General features: G+C 61.6%; 1 protein-coding gene across 3 annotated transcripts; it reads right to left on the bottom strand.

Moving 5' to 3' along the window:
- Positions 1–3,558: 3,558 nt before the first annotated feature.
- GPIHBP1 (glycosylphosphatidylinositol anchored high density lipoprotein binding protein 1) lies at positions 3,559–13,976 on the bottom strand. Of its 3 annotated transcripts, none has more exons than XM_081116758.1 (4): positions 13,664–13,785; positions 12,963–13,142; positions 12,131–12,244; positions 3,559–3,679 (listed from the first exon to the last, which is right to left on the bottom strand). In XM_081116758.1, the coding sequence occupies exons 1-4, from the start codon at positions 13,713–13,715 to the stop codon at positions 3,615–3,617; spliced, it is 411 nt and encodes a 136-aa protein (XP_080972884.1). In that variant the 5' UTR covers positions 13,716–13,785; the 3' UTR covers positions 3,559–3,614. The 3 variants fall into 3 exon arrangements, with proteins under 3 accessions (XP_080972884.1, XP_080972883.1, XP_080972882.1); XM_081116757.1 differs by lacking the exon at positions 3,559–3,679 and adding an exon at positions 11,659–12,033 and having other exon boundaries at positions 13,026–13,142; positions 13,664–13,976; XM_081116756.1 differs by lacking the exon at positions 3,559–3,679 and adding an exon at positions 11,659–12,033 and having other exon boundaries at positions 13,664–13,784.
- Between the last annotated feature and the right edge of the window lie 936 nt (positions 13,977–14,912).

Genomic DNA, 14,912 nt, shown 5'->3' with positions numbered 1-14,912 from the left:
GGCTCTTGAACAGCCCCCTGAGCAAGGAGGGACTCCTGCTCCCGGGACGGGCTGTGGAGCGAGGCGGGCCGCGGCGAGGAGCTGAGGCCCTGGGGCTCCTTTTGCGCCGCTGTCCAGCTTCGGGGCTGCCCTGTTGTTGCCCAGTATTATGGGGCTGTTTCCAATCTGATGCCCTTTACAGTGTGTAACAGCCTCCGCTCGAGGAAGGCATGCTGCTTGTAAGTCTGAGAATTAAGGGAGTATTAGTGATGGGAGAGCCTTTTGTTGTCAGGGATCGCCTTTCTCCCCAAGTGGGCATGTGAGTGTGAGATGTGGGATGCACGTTGAGAGTCTGTGCAGCTATTCGCCCTTGGATGAGCGGCTAAGGTCAGAGCGTGGGGGGAGCAGTCAGTTCTGCCTTCTGAGAAGCAGTGCCCACAGTGCCCACAGGGAGGCGCTCTGCCTCAGGCTCTGCCGGCGGTGCCACCGCACCTGCTGCCCTTCCCCCGTGAGCCCGCGCTGCCATCTCTAAGCCGGCACGGCTGGCGTCTGGCAGCGTCGGTCTGTGACGTGTGGGAAGTGGGGTCCTCTGTGGTCCCGAATTTCACTGCATGAATGAGATGTTTCCGTGTCAGGGAGGGGTGAGGAAGCAGCTGGGCTGAGCGTTGGGCATTTTGCTAGGGTGACGTGGCGAGGAGATGAACGCTGTATGGAACGCTTGTAACCTGGATGGGGGTAAAGCTTGGGGAGCTTTATGTGACAGGAGATCCGAGAGGTTGTGGGAGGAGAAAACAGTGGTCGGCTGCCCAAAAGTAAGTTTCTTGCTTTCCTGCATTAGAAGAGCAGCCACGGCCAGTGCCCTTCGGCTGGCCAGCCGCGGACTGTGGTGTCTAGCTGTTTTGAGAGATACGCTACTACTTGTAAGTCTGGACCCTGATCCCGATCCAGAAGGCTGATGGCCATGCCCTCCCCTTCATCTGTGTATTGCTCAAAAGGTTTAGAAAGATTGGGTAGGGAGAGAGCCAGGGATGATATAAGGGGCTGCTGGAGTTTCTGGAAATGGGGCTTGATATTAATGGTTGGGTCTAAAGGTTCTGTTAGGGGTCCCCGTGTGACCTGGTAGAGGGGTTTGGTCAGGATGCTGAAGTTAGGGACCCATGTGTGAAAGTAACCCACAAGTCCTAAAAAGGATAGAGGATCCTGTTTGGAGGAGGGAGGGGAAAGGGAGGCTAAGAGTTTCTTTCTGTCTAGGGTAATAGCCCGGTGTCAGGGAGATAGGGCTAGTCCCAGGTAAGTGACCTGAGGAGTAGATAATTGGGCTTTTTTGGGACACACCCTTGGGGCATCAGCCCATCTGTATTAGAAGCCCTAATAAAATTGCCTTTACCTTCTCATCTGGCCTCGTGTACCTCCTCACAAGCCTAACACTTTCAGCTGCTAAAACCTGGCCAGCAGCTCCCCTGACACCTGGTCTACTTGGATCCCCACAGCCTGGTCCTCATTCTGTGAGATAACCAGCAGCTTCCCTGCATCCACCCACCAGGTGCCAGTAGCACCTCCCCTCAGTTTGACGACCAAAACCAAAATCCCTAGACATTGTCTCTGATTGCTTCTGGGTGGCTTGAAAGCAGGTAGACTGAGCAAGGGTGCAGAAGGGGCTGACTCCAGTTCTTCAGAACTGAAGGCCTGAAGCAGGCAGTCCCAAGGCCCCTGGGAGCAGGCCCAGTGCGTCCCAGACCCCTCCAGAGGTTGGGACTGCAGGAACCAAGCAACCAGCAAACCCAAACTTAGTTTCCCAGGTATGATGGGTGAAAAAGGTGGTATCTGCAGAGGGACACAGTATCTTGTCGCTGCAGGGGGCCACTCCTGTCCTAAGTTAGCAACCTCCTTTTCTGATTCATGTGTTGTCTCTTAGGAGTTTGGTTTATGTGAGGCTGCCCCCCAAGACACCCACAAAAGGCAACGACCAGCCGGGTCTCTGGCTCTGCTGGCCCAGGCCAGCGTTCTCTGGGGGAAGCAGCAGTGCCTCCCCGGTGAATCCCGACTGCACCCCAAGCTGCAGAGAGATCACCAGAATGCAGTGAAGGGGCCAGGACAGATATTTATTGTTAGAGAAAACAGGTACCAACAGGCCCCAGGAAGGAGGCATCATGAGGAGTGCAGGAGGCAGCGGGGAGTAACCAGGAACCAGTGCAGCACCATCTGCATTGGAAGGCCACATGGACACTAGGCCACAGGAAACCACAAAAAGGAGGGAACATCCACCCCAGGTAGAGCACACTTGCTTAATATTGACTGAAGGAGTAAAGGGATCACAAAGTAAAAGTTCAACAGCTTTGACTAGTTGCAGAGTTAAATTTCTGGACAATAAATTAACAGTGGGAAACACCAGACCGGTGTCTGCCCCACCACAGGCCCAAGGCCACCAGCTGTATGTGAGAGTGTTCACAAACCCACTTCCCAGGGGATGCAAGGTGAGAGCCAATACGCTGAGTATGCAAGCTCACCAGGAAACAAACATACACACACCAAGAGGCATGTACACAAAGAACAAAGAGAGCCAGAATGCCATGTGGGTAAGGCTGCAGTGACCCGAGGCACACATGGTATGACGGGGGTGCTGTGGAGTGGTCTGTGTAACCCATACTGGGCACCCCCAATGCCAAGACCAAGGCATGCACTAGAGCTGAGGCACCGCGGGTGCTCACCTGGAGGGAATGGTGACTTCAGACTCAGAAACCCATATCTGCGGGGTCTGCAGGTGAGTTTGGGAAGCAGCATCAGCCCGGTCCCCCTGGTGAAACCTGGATCCTGATGGGACCCTGGTCAAAAGGACCACCCTGCGGTTCACCCAACAGGTGGCTGGAGTTTGTGTGGCAGGTGCAGGCTGGATGGAGAGTCCATTAGCATCCCGGGACCCCAGCATCTGGCCCGGCAGGAAGCGTTCATGTGGCAGCACTTAGGCCTGAGGAGCTGTGTCCCAAGTGGTCCACTTGGGTAAGTCAGGACACTTATCTGGGATTATGGCTGGCCCAGGAAGATACACAGGGGGTCCAGTTCCTGGGGATGGGGGACTGAGTTCAAGGGCTGGTGCTCCAGCCCAAGAAGGACAGTCACTGAAGCCAGCATATCGGGGACAGCGGAGGTCTGGTCCAGAGGGTACTTGGGTCCTCAAAGAAGCACTGCTGTCTGGCTCGGGGCTACAGGCCTTCTACCAGGCTGCACGGGGCAGGGCTCAGAACCCGGTGGCCAAGAGCATGCAGACCAACGTCTTCAAAGCCGTTGCCAGAGTGGACACTACAGCAGAGGCGGCAGTGGTGTGGAGCGGATAGCTCCCCTGCGCTCAGTGCTTCGTCCCTGGGCGCCCTTCCCGGTGGCGGTGGCGAATGAGACACGAGCTGTTAGCAAAGGTTTTCCCACATTCCTTACATTCGTAAGGCTTCTCTCCAGTGTGGGTTTTCTGGTGTCTTAGGAGATTCGAGCCGCAGTTAAAGGCTTTCCCACACTCACCGCATTTAAAGGGCTTTTCTCCTGTGTGGATTCTGTGGTGCTTCGTGACGTTGGAGCTGTGCCGAAACGTCTTCCCACACTGGTTGCACTGGAAGGGCTTCTCTCCCGTGTGCACCCGGTGGTGGCTAATGTGATCGGTCTTGTGCTTGAAGATGAGCCCACACTTGCTGCACTCGTAGGGTTTCTTTCTCTGAAAAGGAATGAACACAGGAACCCCCTCAAAGTCATCCTTAAATGAAGCATCAAAGGTGTGGAATATGTGGGCTGCGTCCTCAGGACTCGGCCAGGCTTTGCTGTGCTTTTTAGCCAGAGCAGCTCACCTGCTGCCCCCCCCCCTTCGACACCTGCTCATCCTCAGCAGGTTCCTTTGTACAACTGACTCCTTGGGGCTCAGTGTCTTCCTTTTTCTGCCTGTGAGCTTTTCCATCTCTCTGCTCCCAGGAGAGGAAGGACCACGGAAAGCTTCCTGTAAGAACTAAGGAAAAAGGCTGGGACAAAGTCCTCCAGCCTCACAAGTTTCTTTCTTTGTGACCCCTTCTTCAGAGAGGTCTTGCTTTAGACACAGCTCTTCACTTTCCTGAGCTTGCAGTTAAGGCTCGAGCAGGAAACCTGCACCAGAAGGGGGAGGGGCACCGCCCCTCAGTGGCTGCAGAAGCAAGACTGTGCGCACTGAACGAGCTCTCCCTGTGGGACGGGGGGACACGGGGTGTATGGGGACATGGCCCCTCTCCTCCCCTGCGTGTGTACTTCCACCTAGACACCTAACGGGCGTCTCAAACAGGACATGACTAAACAGAATACTTGATTCCCCAGAACCCCACACCAGTCACTCACTCTGGCTGGTTTCCTCTTCTCTGTAACCAGCATCAGCGTTTACTCAGTTAAGCGAACAATCTTCTTCTGCCAGAGGACAGGTCTCCACACCTGTGTCAGGCACCAGGATGTGTGCCATGGGCCAATGCCTATTCTGTGGACCCCAAACGGGAGTTCCTCGGCCCTTCTCCACTGCCTGTATGTGGCACCAGGCAGTGTGCCTTGGGAGCCACGCTCCACTTGTCAAGGTGCTGCCCCTCGCCTCAGGCCTGTGTTCTGAGCTGCATGAAAGTAGGATGGGCCCTGGTGGCTGCCCCTTCTCCAGCCTCGCCCCCGCCCTCCCCTCCCTCACGGTGCATTCTGCACAGCAGCCAGCTGGCCCCATCATGCCCTGCCCAGATCCCTAATGGCCCCACACACTCCTGCCCCCTCTGGCCTGGCCCATCACATGGCTGACCCCTTCCTCCCCTCCAGGCATCCGGCCTTCTTTAGGTACCCAAACATGCTCAGTCATTCCTGTTTCAGCTCCTCGTGGCTTCTGGAAACAGGAAGAGCAGGCATCGGTGGGCTGGCCCTGCTCTCCTTCAGAGCCTGGCCCTTCTCAGCAGCGTCGTTGTCCCTGATCACACCTTGCCCCACGCACTGCTCCTTTGCTCGGCTCTAGTTTCCCTTGTAGCACTTGACCTGAGCTAACTTATCTAGGGAGGCCAAGCCCCAGGTAACCAACTGGGATCTTGCATTGTTGAAAATCTGATATTCCTGCTCCCTAATTCCATCTAAAAGCATCTCAATTTCACAAGTTCAAACAGGAATAGGTTGATCCCAGCGACAGGTCAGGCCCAGGTGCTTGTAGAAGCATCACCAGCACAGCTCACACAGCATCTGTTAAGAATGTTCATCTGTCTCTTCAGATCTGTGCCCACTTGTGGAATTCCAGCATTGAGCCTTCACAGACTCAGGCTCTGCAACTGCTATTGAGAGTAACCTACATGAGATTAGGAGACAGCACTGTCCTCTGGGTGCTGAAGAAAGAATGTGCTCTGAGTCCTTAATCCATTCCTGCAGGAGGCATTCTTAGCCAAGGCATCTCATGACTGTGCTGGTTACCTTTCTCTGCGAGGGGTCCATAATCCTGGTAGGCTCTCACCCCAAATGTGGTGCTCTAGAAGGTACTATTCCAAGTGATATGTGTTTTAAGGTATAAATACTTTGGATCCTCTGTTAGGTCAAAAGGGGATGCCTGGCTTCCCCTTCTCTAGCACACATAGCCACAATGCATAAAGTGACCACACTGCTTCCCCGCCTTGGCAAGGAGCGAGAGTCTGGTTTCTGCTACAGGAAATGTTTAGATACACCTGGCTGGGCCTCAGACCAGCATCGCTCTGAGGTACCTCCTGGAGCTGGCTCCTGGGAGGAGGCTGTTCTCAGCACTCGTGGGAGCCAGAGCTGAGGGTGAAGGAAGGTGGCCTGTTCCAGGGAAGCACGCAGAAAGAAGGGGGCAGAGGATCTCAGCCCCACTCAACCAGCTGCAGTTCGAGGCTGGGGTCCAGTTTTAAGGGAAAACCAAGAACCAATACGAAGGTGCAATGAACCCCGGTGCCCTCGCAGCGCCGGCTGCTCTCCGGGGCAGGTGTAAACTCGCCTAGACTCCTGTCCATCCCCCGGCCCCTGGCCCTGGCCCTCGGGCTGGACACCTGCCGCGGGCGCCTGCCCCGCCCCTGCCCCAGGCTTCCCCACGCTGTGCGGCGGCTGCGGAGGGCAGGGTCGTGCCCTCTGTACCCCTGAACCCCTAGTCGCTCGTCCGGAGCCAACCTGGTGGGTCCTCAGGAAGCATTCTAGAGCATCGTCTGCGCGACGGGAGGGGGCAGCGTTTAATGGCAGAGGCCGGACTGACTCGCTTCTCTAAGTGCCGTGCACGCCAAGGAGTAAAATCCTTGTTAGAAACGGAGCGGACCGCAGGTCACCGTCCGGGTCTCCGCACACCACAGGCTGCAGACACAGGTGACTGCCAGGGCACAGGCCCCTCAGTCCAGGCCGCCGGAGCGGAGGAGGGCGCTGCTGTGCCACGTCGGGTCGCTCCGCCGCTCTCCGGGCTCCCGGCCTCGACCACCCTCGGCCCCTCCTCCGACGCGCGCAGGAGCCCGGGTCTCGGGGAGAGGCCGCGTCCCTAGCGCGTCTCAGACCCAGGGGCAAACGCGCACCCAGCCTGCGGCCCTGGCCTGCAGCGCCCGGGGCTGTGCCAGGCCGGCGCCGCGCCACCCACGGAGCCTCGCGGGCGGGGCGCGGGGCGCGGGGCGCGGGGCGCGGGGCGCGCGGCGCCGCCTCCACCGGGACGCAACCTCGCCCTCCGCCCCCGGCGCGCTCCGCCCGCAGCCCGGAGGGACGCGGGAGCCCCCGGCTGAAGGAGGCGCGGGAAGGGCCCTCCACGGCCGCGCCCCGGTGCTGCGCCCCAGCCGGCCCCTCCCGCTCCCCTCGGGGCCGCGCGCCTCCCTCCCTCCGTGCTCACCCCGCGCCGCTCGTCCCGGGTTTCCCTCTGGCGGGAAGAACGAGGCGAGTAACGGGGAACCACGAGCGCAGGTTTTTCCCATGTTGCTCCATCCGGCCCCTCACCCCTTATTCTCCGAGGCCGGGAGGCCCAGTGCTGACCGCAAGGGCCAGGCTTCCCCCGCGTGCTGCGCCCCCGGCGCTGCAGGCCTGCGCGCCGGACACCCCTGCGGGCTGTGACCCGCGAACCTGCCCCGCGGTCAGGGGCTGTGACCCGGGGGACCTGCCCGGCGGTCAGGGGCTGTGACCCGCGGACCTGCCCCGCGGTCAGGGGCTGTGACCCGCGGACCTGCCCCGCGGTCAGGGGCTGTGACCCGCGGGACCTGCCCCGCGGTCAGGGGCTGTGACCCGGGGGACCTGCCCCGCGGTCAGGGGCTGTGACCCGCGGGACCTGCCCCGCGGTCAGGGGCTGTGACCCGGGGGACCTGCCCCGCGGTCAGGGGCTGTGACCCGCGGACCTGCCCCGCGGTCAGGGGCTGTGACCCGCGGACCTGCCCCGCGGTCAGGGGCTGTGACCCGGGGGACCTGCCCCGCGGTCAGGGGCTGTGACCCGCGGGACCTGCCCCGCGGTCAGGGGCTGTGACCCGGGGGACCTGCCCGGCGGTCAGGGGCTGTGACCCGGGGGACCTGCCCCGCGGTCAGGGGCTGTGACCCGCGGACCTGCCCGGCGGTCAGGGGCTGTGACCCGCGGGACCTGCCCGGCGGTCAGGGGCTGTGACCCGGGGGACCTGCCCGGCGGTCAGGGGCTGTGACCCGCGGGACCTGCCCCGCGGTCAGGGGCTGTGACCTGGGGGACCTGCCCCGCGGTCAGGGGCTGTGACCCGCGGGACCTGCCCCGCGGTCAGGGGCTGTGACCCGGGGGACCTGCCCGGCGGTCAGGGGCTGTGACCCGGGGGACCTGCCCCGCGGTCAGGGGCTGTGACCCGCGGACCTGCCCGGCGGTCAGGGGCTGTGACCCGCGGGACCTGCCCGGCGGTCAGGGGCTGTGACCCGGGGGACCTGCCCGGCGGTCAGGGGCTGTGACCCGCGGGACCTGCCCCGCGGTCAGGGGCTGTGACCCGGGGGACCTGCCCCGCGGTCAGGGGCTGTGACCCGCGGGACCTGCCCCGCGGTCAGGGGCTGTGACCCGGGGGACCTGCCCCGCGGTCAGGGGCTGTGACCCGCGGACCTGCCCGGCGGTCAGGGGCTGTGACCCGGGGGACCTGCCCGGCGGTCAGGGGCTGTGACCCGGGGGACCTGCCCCGCGGTCAGGGGCTGTGACCCGGGGGACCTGCCCCGCGGTCAGGGGCTGTGACCCGCGGACCTGCCCTGCGGTCAGGGGCTGTGACCCGCGGACCTGCCCCGCGGTCAGGGGCTGTGACCCGGGGGACCTGCCCCGCGGTCAGGGGCTGTGACCCGCGGGACCTGCCCGGCGGTCAGGGGCTGTGACCCGGGGGACCTGCCCCGCGGTCAGGGGCTGTGACCCGCGGGACCTGCCCGGCGGTCAGGGGCTGTGACCCGCGGACCTGCCCGGCGGTCAGGGGCTGTGACCCGCGGACCTGCCCGGCGGTCAGGGGCTGTGACCCGGGGGACCTGCCCCGCGGTCAGGGGCTGTGACCCGGGGGACCTGCCCCGCGGTCAGGGGCTGTGACCCGGGGGACCTGCCCGGCGGTCAGGGGCTGTGACCCGGGGGACCTGCCCGGCGGTCAGGGGCTGTGACCCGGGGGACCTGCCCGGCGGTCAGGGGCTGTGACCCGGGGGACCTGCCCCGCGGTCAGGGGCTGTGACCCGGGGGACCTGCCCGGCGGTCAGGGGCTGTGACCCGGGGGACCTGCCCCGCGGTCAGGGGCTGTGACCCGGGGGACCTGCCCGGCGGTCAGGGGCTGTGACCCGGGGGACCTGCCCGGCGGTCAGGGGCTGTGACCCGGGGGACCTGCCCCGCGGTCAGGGGCTGTGACCCGCGGACCTGCCCCGCGGTCAGGGGCTGTGAGTAGCGCAGCCGGCATTTGCCCCTCCGCTCCGGGAAGTTCCCGGTAGCACCTGGGTGCGCTGACCTGTCCAGGTCCATGGGCCCCTGCAGACCTGGCTGCCACGGAGAGTGGGGACCGCTGCTCGGAACCTCCCTCCTCAGCAATGTCCTGCCTCATCTGCACCCCATTCTCAAGGACCAGAAATGCCACCTCAGCCACCTGCTTCCTGTGCTGGCAGAAGGAACTCCTGAGGAGCCAAGACTGGGTGGGGTGGGCTGAGCAAAGAATGGCAGGTGGCCCTGGCCGGTGTGCTCAGTGGTTAGAGCGTCTGCCTGCGCACCCAAGGGTCATTCCCGGCTCCGTCCGGGCGTCTCTCTCACATAGATGTTTCTCTCTTCCTGCCCCCTCCCTCCATCCCTTCCACTCTAAGAATCAATGGCAAACATATCCTCCAGTGAGGTTAAACAAAAATAAATAAGTGACCCAAGCGGGGAGGCACACAGGCACACAGGACAAAATGGGTCTGGGTGAGGGTGGGAGGAAGGAAGGGGACCTGAGAGGCCACTGGCTCCAACTGACAGGCCCTGTGGGCCCAGAAAAGAAGGGAACACAGTGTCCTCCCTGAGCTTACTCCCAGTGCCAGGGCTGGGTGGGGGACACAGGGCCCTGATGTGGTCCCAGAGGCTGGTTTCAGGGTGAGGGTGGTGAGGCATGGAAGGGGTACTTCAGCCCAAATGGTTCATTTGTTTCCTCCTCACTTAGGGGCAAGTGGGTGGGGGTGGGGGTCACTGAAGGGAGCAGGGCCAGAGGGCTGACCCAATGCTGGGAAGAGGGACAGAACGCACAAAAGGTGCCTCCACAGGTAAGAGCACAAGAGCCTGAGCCCCCCAGGGCCGGCCCCAGGGGTCGGAGCAGGGACCTGAGCACAGAGATTGCCAAGATCACAGCCAGGAAGCGACTGATTCAGAGGTCTGGTCAGCACCTCAGCCCTCGGACCTATGGGCCCCTTTACCGTTGGGGTCCCTAAGTCACACTGCAGAAGGACAGAAGCCTTAGCGATGTCGGTGCTTCGGGGCAGAGCCCTTACCCAAGGCCAGGAGGCTCTGGGAGGGGCAAGCACCTGCATGTGCCCAGGGTGAGGGGCAAGCTCTGGAAGGTCACCTGCCTCCTCTGCTCCCTCAGGCAGGGGCTGGTTAGAGCCCTGTGAGGACTGGGGGCTGTACTTTCTGCTTCCGCAGGGCAGCACTGGGGGCCCAGCTGCCAGCAGCATGCCAGGACCCTGCAAAAGAGGCTGTCACCAAAGTAGGAGCCCCAGGCCAGGGCAGCCCCTCCGACTGAGCCTGCAGCCCCTCTCCCAGGAGGGCCTTGAGGGAGGTTGGCTCTGAGGGTGTGGTGGGCGGGGTCTGTGCACTCAGACCTCTGCAGGGGCCACAGAAGAATTCTGTGAATGTAGGTGACAGTGCCCAGTACTTCTAAGGTGGGCAGGTAAGGCCAATGAGGCTTTTGATAATAAGTGACTCCCCATCAATATGTACTAGGTGGTACCCGGGGTCACTGGATTCATAATGACAGCAATAGCTCCTGTTTGCTAAGCGCTTACGCTTACTCTCCTCACTGTGGCCCTGCTGTGGGGCTCACCCACCGTCCAACTTGGCAGAGCAGGAAGCCACCTGGGGAGGTGAAGAGGTTCACCTGGAGTGTGAGCTGCAGGGCGTGGGCCTAACATTTGAGCCCAGACAGGCTGACCCCTGAGCTGTGCTCTTACCTACTGTGCCTTAGCAGGGGCTGTGTGTGTGTGTGTGTGTGTGTGTCCATGAGTGTGTGCATGTGCGTGGGTGAGTGTGAAAGTGCAAGTGACAGAGAAACCTAAAATAACTAGCTTCAGCACAGAAGTTTATCCCCCCCCCCCACCACTGGTATAATGGCTCCAGCTCATCAGTGATCCATGCCCCTTCCTCCATGCTGCCCTGTCATTCTTAGTGTGCTGCCTCATGGTACAAGGTGGATGCTGAGCTCCAGCCATCATTCCAACCAGCAGGAAGGAGGAAGGGGAAGGAGACATGCCACCTTCATCTAAGGGATTTGCCCCCCTCCTCCAGGTAGACCTGGAGGTTTCTATGAATAAGGGAAGGAGGGAATGGAGGGGGCGGGTTAGGCTGCCTGCTGAGGACACAGCTAGCAGAAGAGGACTCTGGACTTCCCAACCCAGGGATGTTGAGCTGGTGGGGATCTAGGAGTCCTCTAAGCTTGTTCCATAACTGCTCTGATGGGGAAACTGAGGCCAAGGGTTGGTGAAAGCAGCATTTGGTGCGGTCAAGGAGGCCAAGCACTCAGCAGCCGGCACACAGCACAGCACAGCCAGAGCAGACCCTGGGGAGCCCACCAGGACCAGGTCACCTCGTGGCCCAGGCAGGGTTGGGCTCTCCTACCCAGCCCCCTCTCACTGCCCCCCTCCTCTGCTCAAGAACCCACATGCCCGTTCTGAGCCCCCTCTTGACAGGCTTCCCCCACCTCCAGCCCCACTCCTCTCAACCTATGCCCACCAGGCTGAGGGGCTGGCTGAAAAGTCACACCTCAGTCCACCCTCCTGCCTCCCCCTTTTCTCCCCCTCTCCCAGCCCCCCTTGATTAACCTTACCCCACCCCCCAATGCAGTCTCTGCAGCCTCTCTCCCAAAGCCTTCCGCAGGTGCGCTGGGTGGCATATGAGTGGATGGAGGCGGGAAGCTGGGGAGAGAATTGGGTGGGCTCCCCCAGGCATATAGTGAGTGGCTGAGGCCTGGACCTGAGACCCATGCACTGGCCACCCCACCAAGCACAGGCAGTGGGAGAGCAGGGCAGACGGGGAAACTGAGGAAATGTAGATGGGCTGAGAGGAGCCAGTGCTGGCCTCCAAGTTTATTTTCCAAAGCTGGGGGGGTGCTAGAGGTGGGGACAGGAGAGGACGACATTGAATGGGTGCTGGCCAGCCAGGTATGAGCCAGGCTGGGGTGGAGAGGGGTGGCTCCATTCAGGACCCCATTGCCCAGAGGCCAAGGAGGAGGCTGAGCAGGAGGGCTACCGTTTTGGAGCTGCCCTGGGGACCTCTTGCCCCAACACCCAGCCCACCCTGCCAGGGTGGGGTGTTGCACAGGGTGGTCTGGCAGCAGGTCATGGTCATCAGGGTCCCCTCTACCTCCTTGGCAACAGGCTTACACATGTCCGCACACCATGCCGAGTAGGTGGTCAGAGGACCCGATTCTGGGGGGGGTGGAGAAAGGGCAAATCATGCTGGATGTCAGGACAGGACAAGGCCCCTCAAGGGCTATGTGCCTTGCTGGCCAGCGTGGCCACTCACCCGTGTTCCAGTGGGAGATGAGGGTCTTGCAGAAGCGCTGGCCGAGGGGGCAGCTGCGCATCTGGTGGCACTGCTCCTCCTTGTGCAGGGCGTGGCAGGAATAGCACCGCAGCCCTAGGGACAGACGGGCTCAGCCCGAGACCACAGTCCTCCAGCCCCCAGCTCACCTCCCGGACTCCCCCTACACTGGTCCCCTGCAGAGCCCGCCCTGCGGAGCTTCCCTGCACCCCTCCTGGTGACTGGCCAGCAGAGCCCACACTGGCTGAGGCCTGGGGGTCGCGGTCAGGATGCTGGGTGTAGGGACTGACATGCGGGGGTATGGGCGGCAAGGGTGTGCTGGGAGCCCCAGGCCATGCAGATTGGAGGCTGGCGATGCCCTTGGCAGTACCCTTACAGGCGGGACAGGAGGGGTGGCCTCAACCACCTGGGGTGCTGTGTCAGGGTGAGGGGCAGGACGGTCTCATCTCTTGCTGGTACTTTGCTCTGAGCCTTTGTCTGATTCCCAGTTCCCTGCAGGAACCTATCCAAGACCTGGTTCCAGGGTTGTCCCACCTTCCCCTCACCACTCTGCCTACCAGGGCCAGACAGCTCCTTTCTTTCTGATCGGACTCAGCGCCCAGGGCATGTGCATCCGCAGGCCTCTCCATGCTGAGGCTCGGCTGCACCCCTCTGCTTGGTGAACTCCTGTTCAACCTCTCTGCCCAGCACCATTGCCCTCCCCATAGTGACTCCTCTGAGCTCCCTTCTCTGGATGGCAGCTGAGGGCACTCGGGGGCTGCTGAGTGTCAGGCTCCCCGCACACATCGCTGCAGCCCCACACCTAGCCCAGCACCTGGGGCACCCACGAGCAGGGCTGAGAGAGAAGCGTGTGCTCTAGGCCAGGCTGGGGCCTGACCTCCGTCCTTGTTGCCGGCGCCCCCCTCAGGCTCCTCGTCCTCGTCGTCGTCGTCGTCATAGTCCTCCGGCCCAACGTCCTCACCCTCGTCCTGCTCGTCCGGCGCCTGTCCTCTCCCTGGCCGCACAGGAACAGGAGTAAACCTCTGCTACCTGGGGCCCCAGTGCCACCCCCCCCAGACCCGTCCTTTCCCCCCCCTTCCACTGCATTCCCCCCCCCCCCCCCCCCCGCTCCAAGCTCGTGAGGGCCCTGGGTCTCCGCGTGCCCTGGCCCTGCTTACTGAGTGGCCGGGCACTGTCCTCACACCACCAGCTGCTGAGAGCAGCCCCACCCACACCCTCAGGGTGGCCTGCCCATTGTACAGAGAAAGAAACTGAGGCTGGGGAAGGAGAGGGAACCCCAAAGCTTGCATTTCATAGAGGCCTAGCCTAGGTTTGAGGGAAGGGGAATCCATGACCCCCAGGGACTGGCTGGGGCTGTGGAGGTTTGGAGACCGGTGGGAGCTCAAGACACCATCCATCTCCCTCTGGCCTCAGACTCCAGCCTGAAGCCCTCTTTCTTTCCAAGCTACTTCTTTTCCCCAGGCTGGAGGTCTCCGCAGGCCCCTTGCTGCTGGGTTGCCCCCTTGCTCCTAGTACCTGGCTGCCTGCACAACAGCAGGGCGAGCAACACAGCGGTGAGCACCTTCATCCTTCGGGGCCATGGGTCTGCACTCTGTCCTGCTGGGGCCCTGGATCCGTGGGAAGTGTGACAAAGAGCACTGCTGGGGGCTTCCTGGAGGCTCTGGGTCTTGGCCCCCCCAGCTCCAGCCTCAAACAATTGAACAGGTTTCCTCCTGGACTTCAGGAACCAAGGGAAGGGAAGTCACTGTGGTTGGCCTGGGAAGTCCTGTCCATCTGTGCTGCTCTGCCCTGGCCTGGCCCGCTGGCCTCAATGCCTCAGCCCTGCAGTAAGCCTGCAAGCCTGGCCCAGCCAACACCCTGCCCAGGAGCTTGGTGTCACGGGCCTTCCAGCTGCAGACCACTGACCAGGTGCCTTCAACCCTGAGGCAGCTCACTGACATTCCATGGTCTCAGAAGAGTATTTTAAATAAAGACACAATAAAAGTCCTCCCACTATACCCACCCCACCTCTCACCTTTCGCTCACCCACTGCCTGGAATGCTGTTCCCCTTACCTGCTCAGCTGTCACCTCCTCAGAGATGGCCTTCCCACCACCACCCACCCTGACCTCAGGGTGCCCCTGCTCTCAGTGCTGGGCTGTCCAGGGTTAGCCTGCCTTCCTCTGCCCTCCTGTGACCCTTCGTGGACTGCGGGAGAGGCCTCTTCTGCCTCCTGATTTTTTATTTCCCCAATTTTTAAAAATTGTGGTAAATGTACATAATATAAAATTTGCCATCTTAACCATGTTTGCATGGACAGTTCAGTGGCACTAAGCAGTCACGCTGCCGTGTGACCATCACCACCATCATCCCCAGGCCGTGGTCATCTCTGCAAACCGACAGACGCTCCACTGACTTCCCCTCCCCTCCCCCTGCCCGTCTCGAATCTGACTAATCCAGGGACCTTGTATAAGTGAAAACACACGGGATTCATTCTCTCACGACTGGTTAGTTCACTGAGCACCATGTCTTCAAGGCTCATCCACACTGTAGTGTGTCAGAACTCCCCTCTCTTTTAAGGCTGAACAATACAATTCCGGGGTACTGCTGGGCCGCATTCTGTTTATCTGCCCATCTGTTGACGGGCACTGCTGTGACCACGGTGTGCAGGTGTCAGAACCAGCCTGAAAGATGAACACACCTGAGTGCGAGGGGTGGGAATGAAAGAGACAAACGCAGTTATGGGATCAGGAGGCTGCCCTCCGATGAGGGGCAGCCCCAAATGG

The sequence above is a fragment of the Miniopterus schreibersii genome (genome assembly GCF_964146895.1).
Source record: "Miniopterus schreibersii genome assembly, chromosome: 17".
In the NCBI taxonomy this organism is placed as follows: domain Eukaryota; kingdom Metazoa; phylum Chordata; class Mammalia; order Chiroptera; family Miniopteridae; genus Miniopterus; species Miniopterus schreibersii.
This window is presented reverse-complemented; position numbering and strand designations above follow the sequence as displayed.

Coding starts and splice junctions, on each gene's coding strand:
- GPIHBP1 (XM_081116756.1), bottom strand. CDS start 13,715: ATGAAGGTGCTCACCGCTGTGTTGCTCGCCCTGCTGTTGTGCAGGCAG. Junction 13,143..13,663: donor GCTGTTGTGCAGGCAGCCAG/GTACTAGGAGCA, acceptor CTGTGCGGCCAG/GGAGAGGACAGGCGCCGGAC. Junction 12,034..12,130: donor CATCTCCCACTGGAACACGG/GTGAGTGGCCAC, acceptor CACCCCCCCCAG/AATCGGGTCCTCTGACCACC.